The sequence below is a fragment of the Saccopteryx bilineata genome, chromosome 12 (assembly GCF_036850765.1).
Source record: "Saccopteryx bilineata isolate mSacBil1 chromosome 12, mSacBil1_pri_phased_curated, whole genome shotgun sequence".
Lineage (NCBI taxonomy): Eukaryota > Metazoa > Chordata > Mammalia > Chiroptera > Emballonuridae > Saccopteryx > Saccopteryx bilineata.
This window is the reverse complement of record NC_089501.1, coordinates 5,658,470-5,671,466: the sequence shown is the minus strand read 5'-3', so window position 1 is coordinate 5,671,466 and position 12,997 is coordinate 5,658,470. Positions and strand designations below refer to the sequence as shown.

General features: G+C 38.2%; 1 protein-coding gene across 4 annotated transcripts in view; it reads right to left on the bottom strand.

Annotated features, from left to right (window-relative positions):
- FIG4 (FIG4 phosphoinositide 5-phosphatase) overlaps nt 1–12,997 on the bottom strand; it is a 137,393-nt gene that overhangs the window by 51,825 nt on the left and 72,571 nt on the right. For all 4 annotated transcript variants that reach the window (XM_066247846.1, XM_066247847.1, XM_066247849.1 and 1 more), the window contains 2 exons: nt 12,118–12,256; nt 807–865 (listed from right to left, as the gene is read on the bottom strand). In XM_066247846.1, the coding sequence (XP_066103943.1) occupies nt 807–865; nt 12,118–12,256 (198 nt within the window). The remainder of the gene's footprint in view (nt 1–806; nt 866–12,117; nt 12,257–12,997) is intronic.

The window sequence follows — 12,997 nt, the reverse complement described above, 5'->3', positions numbered from 1 at the left end:
TTCAAGGTTACAAATAATTTAAAAATCAATGAATAATGTATTAAGAACTAAAAATCATTTCCAGTCTTCTTACTTCATGGCCTTTACCACACAAAGTTGGGATGGTTAACCATGACTAGATGGAGTCCTCCGCTGGAGTGGTCCTCTTGCAGCAGATATCACTTAGTACTGTTTCACAAATGAGAAATGGGCTTACCCAAAGTCAGGGAAATCAGGAAGAAGCAAGATTAAACTCTATTAAAAACTGGGCAATTATTTAAATTTTGAAACATCATCCAAATATATTGTGTATTTGAGGGTGTTCTTTTAATACAAAATTTTTCCTCCTTACTGACAAATTAATAAAATTTAACTTAAACTTTAGTATAAAAATGTTCTTTTATACACACATTTGTACCTTTTTTCACTGGTTAGATATAGGAAAAGTTTTATTTCTCCTTGTGAATGGCCTTCACTTCCTCCCAATCTCCCCAAATATCTAGAAATATAATCAGTACTAATTCAAAATGACAAACTAATATATCTACTAAATATTTGAGGGATATACCTAATAATTTGAAGACACAATACAAGACATTGGCCAACCTAGATAAAAGAAGGATAACACAATCCCTGCCCTTTAAAAAGCTAAGATGTCACGATATCCTAGTTTAGCTATTACTACAGTAACATAGTACTGAGTAACCATTCATCCAACCTCTTTCTTTCCAGTAAAAAATTGTGTAAATAATGTAATGTTTCAAGCTCATTTAAGAATAATTCCAAAATATGTTAGTATAAATACTAAAAGGAAACAGTGAACCTACCTTCATCATAAGGCATTGGTAAATATTTTATTACCTCTGGTGTCCACCAGTAAGTATAACTATAAAAAAAAAAGGAATAAGATGGACCAAATGTAAATGTTAGTTTTTTGTAAGTCACTGGATAAAAGGGGTTATACATCAAAGTTAATTTCTTTTTCTTTTTTAAAACATTTTTGTGAAGCTTTGGCACAGTAAATCTTCAACATGTTAATTCTTGCCCCAACCCCTTTCTTGTTTCAACTATGTCACAGATCTACAAAAATGTCATAAACACATCTAAAAGTCAAGATGCTCCGATGTACTTACTTCTAGATAAAAGAGAGTTGTGTGCACACCACCAGACTCTGAGCTACTGTTTACTCTCCCCAGAGACTGTGCCTGCATTTTTCTTGACCCACATCCCCAAACCAGGACTCTCTTGCATGTAGTTATCTGAGAGTTAGAAGACTTTTTTTAACTCTGCTCTATGTGTATGATGCTGTGTGTATACATAATTAAAAGAGTTAAGCAAAGTCATTAAGTGAATGGATAGTCTTAAACAAGTTCCCTCAGAAACTAGTATAATCCCTGCTAATTCCTGTCTGTCTTCATTTCTTAATCATAGAGGCCAGTCAGAGGAAGATAGGGAATTTCAATCATCTGCTTTCTGCTAGAACACTCATCCACTATGAGCAGAGAATCAGAAATAATACTGAATGGCCTTCTCTCCAAACGATGGATTTAATTCTCAATCAAATTCTGATGAAATAGAGTTAGGGGGAAATGCTATATGAAAGTTCATGAGCACTAGAAAGAGGAATGATATGAAATGGTATATCAAAAAATTTTTTAAATGTTTTTAAAAGGTTCAGAAAAAAAGAGCCTATGGCTGAAAATGCTAAAAAGCTAATTTTAAATAAATGAAAGGATTTCTAAAAATAAAATGTTGACATTAAAATCTTGAATAATACCAATTATGAAGAATGGGTGAGCATTTAAATGAAATAGACAACACAGAGAACTCCCCTAGAGATGGCAAGTAGAATACGTAACCAAGGATGATGCAAAAAGAAACAAGAAGCCTAATGAACTATAAGGGAAGGTGTTATAGTAACAGGAAAGGCTCCTAAAATTTTGCTTGAGTCTGAAGCTACGCTTTACAGCAAGTAGTACTTCTCAAAATTCAGTGGGCACACAAATCATCTGGAGATCCTGTCAAAAGGCAGATTCTGTTACAGTAGGTAGCGCCTGAGATTCTCTATTTATGACAAGCTCCTGGGTAATGTGAAAGGGTTGCTCCTCAGACTGTTTTTTGGATAGCAAGGCTTTAGAGCACGAGAAGAACAGAAAAGGGATAAGCCTGCTGCTTGCACACTCACTAGTCTTTCAACATTCATTAAGCACCCGCTGTGTGTCAAGCACTGCTCTCTGTGTTAGAAATGCCATGTTGAAAATACAGAGATTGAAAATAATGACAGAGAAAAGAGAGCTTTTAAATTCTAGTACTGTTTTTATCTTTACTAGCCATGATAAGTTTCATGCTGGAAAGAGAAAAACACAAGAGGGAACTGTACACAGACAGAAGGAAGCAACAGAGCATCTCTAAGAGCATTCAAGTGTCTTGGTACAGTTGAGATGAATAATCTTTTAAGGAATAATAAAAAACGGAGCTTATACTGGAAATGGGGAAATGTAGTCTTGATGCTCAAAAGCCAGAAGGTGACATATTCTATAAACTATACATCAGTGGATGTGATGTTGGTCCTAGCAAGATAATGGTATCAAGTATTCACTAGAGCTGTGTTGTGAGTAACCTAAAATATGTCCAGTGACTTTTATGAATCCACATATATTCACTCAAACAAGACACACGAGGCCAATCTCATACTCTTCTCTGGCAGGAGAATCAGACTATCATATCAGGAGAATAAAAAAGACAGGAGCTAATTCTTTATTAGGGGTGTGTGTGTGCGTGTGTGTGTGTGTGTGTGTGTGTGTGTGAGAGAGAGAGAGAGAGAGAGAGAAAGGAGTATAAATTCTATATTGTGATGAGCTAACCTTAGCAGTGGAGAAAAGTAGAAAAGTACCAGCTATTACATAAAGAATTTTGTGCCCAACAATCTTACTTAGAAAAAAGTACGTCGGCCTAGAGTGCAGAGGACCCGGGTTCGATTCCCGGCCAGGGCACACAGGAGAAGCGCCCATTTGCTTCTCCACCCCTCCGCTGCGCTTTCCTCTCTGTCTCTCTCTTCCCCTCCCGCAGCCAAGGCTCCAAGGATGGCCCTGGCGCTGGGGATGGCTCTGTGGCCTCTGCCTCAGGTGCTGGAGTGGCTCTGGTCGCGGCATGGCGACGCCCAGGATGGGCAGAGCATCGCCCCCTGGTGGGCAGAGCATCGCCCCCTGGTGGGCGTGCCGGGTGGATCCCGGTAGGGCACATGCGGGAGTCTGTCTGACTGTCTCTCCCTGTTTCCAGCTTCAGAAAAATGAAAAAAAAAAAAAAAAGTAAACAATATTATTTTTTTAAGAGAACTGTATTAGAGCCTGACCAGGCGGTGGCGCAGTGGATAGAGCATCAGACCGGGACAAGAAGGACCCAGGTTCGAAACCCAGAGGTAGCCAGCTTCAGCACGGGCTCATCTGGTTTGAGCAAGGCTCACCAGCTTGAGCCCAAGGTCGCTGGCTCAAGCAAGGGGTCACTTGGTCTGCTGAAGGCCCACGGTCAAGGCATATATGAAAAAGCAATCAATGAACAACTAAGGTGCCACAACGAAGAATTGGTGCTTCTCATCTCTCTCCCTTCCTGTCTGTCCCTAACTGTCCCTCTCTCTGAAAAAAGAAAAAAAAAAAAAAAGAATTGTATTAGTGATTTGAGACCAGGCCATAAGATTTTTAAAAATATTACTAAACTGTTTCCCTAAGCAAGACAAAGCAACTTAATAAAAATTTTTTAAAAGTCCAAATACTCAGACACAAAGAAGCCCAGGAGAAATGCCTGCCCTGGGAAGATGAGCTGAGATGGGAGGAGGCTGGAACACCCGAGAGGACTACACGGAGGACAGGGAGTCTTCACCACCTCCACCACAGGCACATCATTCAGGGGAAGAGCATCTGCACCAGGACAGAAATCTGCTTTGGAACCAGTGATCAGAGGACAAAGATACAAGTTGCTGCCACTTCTTCCTTTGCATACAGTACCTAGTATGTAAGAGTCTTTTCTCTTTCTCATTCCTTAGTACTAAGAGTGTTCAATTCCACTGGCACACACAGGAAGGTTAGGGAGATTATGAAAGATTTTTTAATTCCCTGAGCTAACTTGAAAGTCCTCTGAAATAACATATATGGACTTTAGCAAAGCAATCGATATTTGTGAATAAGTAAAAAAAAAGTGTGCAGACAGTATGGTAAGTTGCAGCTGTTTAAATGACTCTGACCAAAAGTTATTAAACAATTTAAGGTGGAGGAAGTTGTCTGGTGATATCCCACAGAGCTCTGCCAGCTACCCTATTTTATTCAACATTTTTCATCAAGGACGTTTATTAGGATCAAGATGGCCCAGGTGATTAAATCTGAAGAAGCTACAAAGCTAGAGGTAATTAATAAAAAGGATACTCATTTAAATACTTTTTTGGAAGCAAGCAGAGCATGTAATGGTATGAATAAAGCATAGCAGCAGGACATGTTAGAAAGGCTTGAGATTTCTAATGGACAGAAAGCTCAGAGAGTTAACAATGTGATGGCATTGTTGAAAACAGCTAATGCAATCTTATACTTAACAATAAAAATAGAATATGCAGGACAAAGGTAGTAATGGTCCTAATGGCCCCACAATAGTTGGCCCACAAATCAGACCAAACTCTACTCTTGGACTCGGGTGTGTGTACCACAGTTTAAAAAGAACATTGACATTGACTAGACTACCCACTGAAAAGATCATTCTGAACGCTAAAGACGCTTGGAACCACAATACAGAAGGAACAGCTGAGGAAGGTAGGGCTACTTAACTTGGAGAAAATAGGATTTTGAGAAGATTTAAAAGACTACCAGGTGGATGAGAAAATCATTCTCAGTAGGCTGAACTGAGATCAGTAGGTAAAGCTGCAGGTCTCAGCATGATTTGAGGAAGAATTGTATAAGTGAACTGTCCAAAAACACTGCCTCCTCAACCAGACTTGCCCTGGGTGATGCAGGACCAGTCAAGCATAGACCCCATAACCTCTCCCTGGGCAGATACAGAGGGAACTCACATACCAGAGAGAGAGCGGAGCCAGGAAACCTCTCAACTCTGTCAATGAAATAATTAATTCTTGGTGTCTGAGAACATCTTGGTGACATTATAAACACTGATTCAATAAAAAGTATCTTAGATGATGTATGACATATTAACCTAATTCAGAATAAAGCTTTAATTCGCAGTTTTGAGTAGATCAATAAATGTGAGGTTTTGAGTAGCAGAAGTATATAGTTACCTAAAGAGGACCTGATTTGGATGAACTCTAGGCAGAGCTGAGTTTATTCCTTTCTTTTATCATTCAATAAAAATATCAGTATATAAAATATAGGATCATCACCAAGTTTAGAAACACAGCATATATATAATAAAGTACTTATTTATAATATAATAAGTGGCAAAATAATAATATGTAAGTTTCCAGATTTCATGGCTATCCCGTGTGATTTTTAATAAATGTTACAACTAGAGAATGTAATCTTAAAGAATAAAAACAATACTAATATCTATTAGACTGACTATGTGCCAAGCATTTATATTATCTGATTTTCAGAAAAACCTACAAGCTAGACAGTATTATTTCCTGTTTTACTGCTGTGGAAAGTGATAGACTAGTTATGTGACTTGTCCACCATCAGACAGGTGGAGGCAGTCTCTGCAGAGCCTGGCCACTGTGGGACTGCGTTCACTCTGTCAGACCCAATCCTAGATACCCTCCACATACCTCATTTAATCTTTAAAATGACCCTGTGAGGCTTCACGGTTATCTCCATTTTACAGTTGAGAACATAAGATTTCCAGAGGTTAAGTAACAGGTATAAGGTCACACACTTGCAGGAATTCCAGCTCAACTCTATAGAACCTTAAGTTCATGCTCTTGTTCTGTTACTGCCTCTGGTAAATTGTTCATTTCTTCTGAGAATTATAATACTGATAAAACTGTCACAAAAATAACCTGTATAGGCGGGTGATGCTAGAAACTCCAACATAAAACACTGAAATTTACCTTACAGTATTTATAAGTACTGTTTTTAGGCTGTATCAATTGTTGATATCATTAACCAATTTTTGGTATTACTGACATTCTGGAGAAAAAAGCGAAAATAGGAGACCAAATCAACTGAGAGAGCCCTATTACCTACTGTGATAAAACTTTATTTTTGCCTGACCAGGGGATGGCACAGTGGATAGAGCATCGACCTGGGATGCTGAGAACCGGGTTCAAAACCCCAAGGTCACCAGCTTGAGTGCAGGGTCATCCACCTCGAGTGCAGGCTCACCAGCTTGAGCATGGGGTTACAGACATGACCTCATGGTCACTGGCTTGAGTACAAGGTCGCTGGCTAGAGCCAGGGGTCACAGGCTCAGCTGGAGCACCCAGTTAAGGCATGAGAAAGCAGTCAGTGAGCAACTAAAGGGCAACAACAAGTTCATGCTTCTCATCTCTCTCCCCTCCTGTATGTCTGTCCCTGTCTCTCACTAAAAACAAATAAACAAACAAACAAAAAACACTTTATTTTCAGTAACAGGCTTGTAGCTGATTCTTGCTGATAATCTAGCTGAATAAGCTCATCTCAGTTGAGACACATTCTCCTCTGCACCTCAGTATCCTCTTTTTTTTTAAGAAAATAGATGTAACACCTGCTTCCTTTTATTCCCACAAATAAGCTCAAACACTGTTTGCCTCAATTCTGTAACTCAAGATAAGCAGTGATTTAATTTACACTTATAATATCCTGGCTAAGTTCTGCAGTAAAAAATCGGGTTCTGGGTGTTCCAAAGTTGTGTTGTAATAGCTTCAATACTTTAAGGTAATGTAAAATTCCAGAAAATCAACCACATTTACAAACAGTCAGCTGTATCACTAAAGCTACATATAGATGTTTACACTCATCTCTCATGAAATAAACATAATTTAGCTCCAAATTGTTTATCAGCAAAAATTCATATAATCATTTATCAATATTAAATTTAATGTAAAAACCAGAAGTGCTTCATTTATAGAGCAAGTAAGCTCAAATATTAAGTTGGTTATTCCAATAACAAATTTGAGAAATGTGTAAACTCTGACACTTCCTTAACATTTTATAGATTCCCAAAGTAACATGGAATTTGGTAATAGCTATAACATCATCATTTACTAATTCACTGGTTTTAGCGGCACAGACTGAATGCTATAGTGTCTGGGATGTAGTGTTGCACAAAAGAAAGGCTTATCATACTGACGCTGGAAGAGGAGAACATTATGAGAAAGAACTTGATATCTGAGCAAAAAGGACCAGGCTCCCACTATACGTATGTGAAAATTTTGTTCCTATGGCAAAATTGATTATATTAGTACATGATTCCTCAATTAAAAACACAAAAGACATCAGCTAAAATACTAAATGGTGAAAATTTTTCTCTAAAATCAGGAACAAGACAAGGCTGCCCACTCTCTCCACTCCTATTCAACATAGTGTTGGAAGTTTTAGCCAGAGTGATCAGATGAGAGAAAGAAATAAAAAGTAAAGGTTTCACTTTTTGCAGATGACATAATCCTGTATATAAAAAACCCCAAAGACTCCACAGAAAGACTAATAGAAACAATAAACCAATATAGTAAAGCCACAGGATACAAAATCAATATACAGAAGTCTATTGCTTTCATATATGTAAACAATGAAACTTTGGAAAATGAACTAAAAAAAATAATCCCTTTTGAATGTAAAGTAGTGCAACCATTATGGAAGAAAGTATGGTGGTTCCTCAAAAAACTGAAAATAGAACTACCTTATGACCCAGCAATCCCTCTACTGGGTATATACCCCAAAAACTCAGAAACAATGATATGTGAAGACACATGTAGCCCCATGTTCATTGCAGCATTGTTCACAGTGGCCAAGACATGGAAACAACCAAAAAGCCCGTCAATAGATGACTGGATAAAGAAGATGTGGCACATATACACTATGGAATACTACTCAGCCATAAGAAATGATGACATCGGATCATTTACAGCAAAATGGTGGGATCTTGATAACATTATACAGAGTGAAATAAGTAAATCAGAAAAAACCAGGAACTGCATTATTCCATATGTAGGTGGGACATAAAAGTGAGACTAAAAGACATTGATAAGAGTGTGGTGGTTATGAGGGGAGGGGGGAGAGGGAGAGGGAGAGGGAAAGGGAGAGGGGGAGGGGCACAAAGAAAACTAGATAGAAGGTGACAGAGGACAATGTGATTTTGGGTGATGGATATGCAACATAATTGAACGACAAGATAACCTGGACATGTTTTCTTTGAATATATGTATCCTGATTTGTTGATGTCACCCCATTAAAAAAATAAAATTATTAAAAAAAATAATAATAATCCCTTTTATAGTTACAACAAAAAATAAATAAAATACCTGGGGATAAATTTAACAAAAAATGTAAAGGTTCTGTATACTAAAAACTACAAAGAATTATTTAAAGGAAATTGAAAAAGACACAATGAAATGGAAAAATATTCCGTGTTTATGGATTGAAAGAATCAACATAGTTAAAATGGCCATATTACCCAAAGCAATATACACATTTAATGTAATTACCACCAAAATTCTAATATCATTATTTAAAGAAATGGAACAAAAAATCACCAGGTTTGTATGGAACCATAAAAAACCTCTAATAGCCAAAGTACTCCTGAGAAAAAAGAACAAAGCTGAAGGTATTACAATTATACTACGGAGCCACGATAATCAAAACAGCATGGCACTGACAGAAAAATAGACATACAGGCAAATGGAACAGAATTGAGAGCCCAGAAATAAAACCACATATATACGGTCAAATCATCTTTGACAAAGGAGCCAAAAACACAATGGAAAAAAGAAAGCCTCTTCAAGAAATGGTGCTGGGAAAATTGGAAAGCCACATGCAAAAGAATGAAACTTGACTACAGTTTGTCTTCCTGCACAAAAATCAATTCAAAATGGATCAAAGACTTAAACATAAGATCTGAAACAATAAATTATATAGAAGAAAACACAGGCACTAAACTCATGGACATTGGCTGTAGAGAACAATTTATGAATTTGACCCCAAAGACAAGGAAATTAAAGGCAAAAAATAAATGAATGGAACTATATCAAACTGAGAAGTTTCTGCACAGCAAAAGAAACTGACAAGAAAACAGCCAAAAAAATGGGAGATGATATTTTCTTTTTTTTTTTGTATTTTTATGAAGCTGGAAACGGGGAGAGACAGTCAGACAGACTCCCGCATGCGCCCGACCGGGATCCACCCGGCACGCCCACCAGGGGCGAAGCTCTGCCCACCAGGGGGCGATGCTCTGCCCCTCGGGGCGTCGCTTCGCGGGGACCAGAGCCACTCCAGCGCCTGGGGCAGAGGCCAAGGAGCCATCCCCAGCGCCCAGGCTATCTTTGCCCCAACGGAGCCTTGGCTGCGGGAGGGGAAGAGAGAGACAGAGAGGAAGGAGGGGGGCGGGGGGCGGAGAAGCAAATGGGCGCTTATCCTATGTGCCCTGGCCGGGAATCGAACCCGGGTCCCCCGCACGCCAGGCGGACGTTCTACCGCTGAGCCAACCGGCCAGGGCCGGGAGATGATATTTTCAAACAACAGCTCTGATAAGGGGTTAATATCCAAAATATACAAAGAACTCACAAAGCTCAGCAACAAGCAAGCGATCCAATTAAAAAATGGGGAGAGAACATGAACAGACACTTCTCCCAAGAAGACATACAAATGGCCAATAGATATATGAAAAAATGCTTATCTTCACTAGCTATTTGAGAAATGAAAACCAAAACTACAAAGAGATACCACCTCATACCTGTTAGATTGGTTATTATCAACAAGACAGGTAATAACAAGTGTTGGAGAGGCTGTGGAGAAAAAGGAACCCCCATTCACTGCTGGTGGGAATGCACATTAGTACAACCATTATGGAAGAAAGTATAGTGGTTCCTCAAAAAATTAATAGAACTACCATATAACCCAGCAATCCCTCTAATGGGTATATACTCCAAAACGCAGAAACATTAGTACATAAAGACACATGCAGCCCCATGTTCATCGCAGCATTATAAACAGTGGCCAAGACATGGAAAAACCAAAGTGCCCCTCGATAGAGGACTGGATAAAAAGAAGATGTGGTACATATATAAAATGGAATACTACTCAGCCATAAGAAATTACATAGGTTCATTTACCATAATGGATGTACCTTGATAATGTTAATCCAAATTCGGAGGGACCCGAAATATGGAAGACAGGAGCAAGGTCCGTCGTTTACACATTAAAGTTTTATTGTCTAGCGTGGCCTAGCGGCGGGAACTCCAACAGAAATCTGACGGAGAGCGCGCCAGCCCTTTGTTCTACTTAGTTTTTATAGTTTTGTAAGTGGGAAGTACAGAAGCAAAAATGGCAATTAGGAGTCCCTTACCGCTATTGGTTATAGTCATATGTCCTTTAACATGATAGGACCACGTTTAATTTGCAAACCATACATCATTTTGGAGAAAACAAAATTTACAAGTCAACACAATGGTAGAAAGATATCTCTTTACATATTAAAAGGCCTTCCTATATTTTCTAGTGTTCATCCGCCATCTCTCTGTCCAGAGTCAAGACGTATTAACCACCTGCATTTACATAAGAGAGGTAGTTTCCATGGGGCCAAATGCCCACAAATGGCTTATAGTTATAAGAAAAGGTTTATTTTGGCTTTTCCCTTACTGTACCTGGCTAGCCATTCATTCCTTTCCCCACAGGTGTGGTGGAATGTCAGGGAATCCATGCTTTCCTTCTTTTTTCATTTACAATACAATGGCAAGAGCCATCCTGGTTATGCTAATTACACAGTACAGAGACTATTCTCACAATTTCTCTGCACACCTTAACCCAAATTAATAAAATGTTCTCCAAGCCTCCTAAAATATTAATATTAATTTTGTAGCCTTTTGGTACTTTACAACATCTGCAGGTGAAATGGCTCAGTGGCTCCTCAATAACATTATACTGAGTGAAATAAGTAAATCAGAAAAAGCTAAAAACTGTATGATTTCACACATAGGTGGGATACAAAACTGAGACTCATGGACATAGATAACAGTGCAGTGGTTACCAGGGGTGGGGGGATGGGGAGATGTACGGGGTGGTTGGGGGAAGGGTGTAAAGAGGGACAAATATAAGGGGTTGGAAAATGATTTGGCTTTAGGTGATGGATATACAACATAATTGACTATTCAAATGATGGAGTGATGTTTGCCTGAAATCTGTGTACACTTATTGATCAATGTCACCCTAACAAAATTAATTTTTTTAAAAAACCAAATAAACAACAACAAAAAAAAACCCACGAAACAGTCTTCTTGTTAAATCCTTGCAATGACTCTGAGGTATGTCCTATCATTTACATTTTGCAGACCAGGAGAGAAGTTACATAAAAGCAGTCCAAGGTCCCACAAATGCAGAGATTCTAACTCAAGTCTATCCGAACCTGAGGCCCACACTACAGGGTGTCCTGTTAAAGTGCTTCAGGTAAATAGTTCATTATTTTGAGACTATTAATACCAATTTAACTGTCATCAAGATAACTTTTATGGTGAATGACTCTAATAAGCCCGAATTAAGTGGTAGGGGTGATGGCAGTGGCTTCTGCCACTAAAGTCACTGCTCTGTTTCCTGTCTTTTCTAGTGTCCCCAAGAGTTGGTTGTGCTTTCTGGAGGAAAGAATAGCAAAGTGAGGCTGCTTCGACACCACACTTGAAAAACCAAAGACTGAGTCCTCAAATGTTCGAAGAGATGGGCTTTAGCATTCACATTTGTAGGAAGCACTCAAAAATGATGTTGACAGTGTGCTTCAGCAAAGCTATAATTAATGTTCACTAATGAAATTTTGAAACTTTTTATCTTATGGAAAATACAAAACACCGATTGTTAATGACAATTTCCCAAAGCTACTATCAGGACATCAACAGGACTAAATTCCTTTTGGCAAACATGTAGGAAGATTTACTTTAGCTTATATGATTATTTCTCAAAAAAAAAGAGAATCTAATTTTCAAAATAATATCAAATCTGAGTTTACATAATAGAAAAGGGAGAAAAATACCTCCTTCTTGTTGGTAAAAGTTTCATGGTGTTTTTATGATGCAAATAAAAATCTGTTGGGAGTTCCCAGAGATGAGCTTTCCCTTCAGTGGGATGGAAAACTCCCAGGAAGAGATTAATGGAATCCTGTCGATCAGCATCTGAAATGCAAAAGTATGTATTTCAGAAATCTCATTGCTGACATATACAACTCAGAGAATGCTTTCTCAGGAGGATAAGGGGACAATTAGGATTTCACAGACTATACCTTTGAAAATAATGGTATTTACACTTCAAAAGTCATCTACACAAACAAAGTCTAATATAGTCACCAAGACTTTGAGCAGAATTCAAAATCTGCTTCAAAATGTTTCCTTTTTACTCTATACTTCTCATAAGATACAGGACAGTGCACATAAACTGCTTCTTGAATTTTGAGAGACTCATAAAAACCTTTAAGTGCTGCCATAATATTGTAGTGATTTTATTTTTAGAATAAAATGTATGCTCACCATTTGTTAGTTTTCTTGAAATAAATACATTTCTATTTTAGTGCAGAGACAAGCAGAGACAAATAAAGTAACCCAATAACTATCCATATTCTGTTATATAACCTTGAACAAGTTGGTCTTGCATAGTTTCCACTTTTATCCTTGAAAAGATATTCTCCATTTCTTTAGCAGAGAATATGTTTATAACATTATCTGCCCCCCCTCCCACCGCTGTCCCCAAATTATGAACTTGGCTTCATTCCCTTTTGTGTTTGATAATGAAGGCAGAGTGGGCACACAGATAACAGCCTCTTTCAACCACTCCAAAATTTCTGACACTATATACACCATATATATATAGTTTTTCCTTTTCCAATTAAATCTGGGTAAAAATGGTAAGCACTGAAGTGG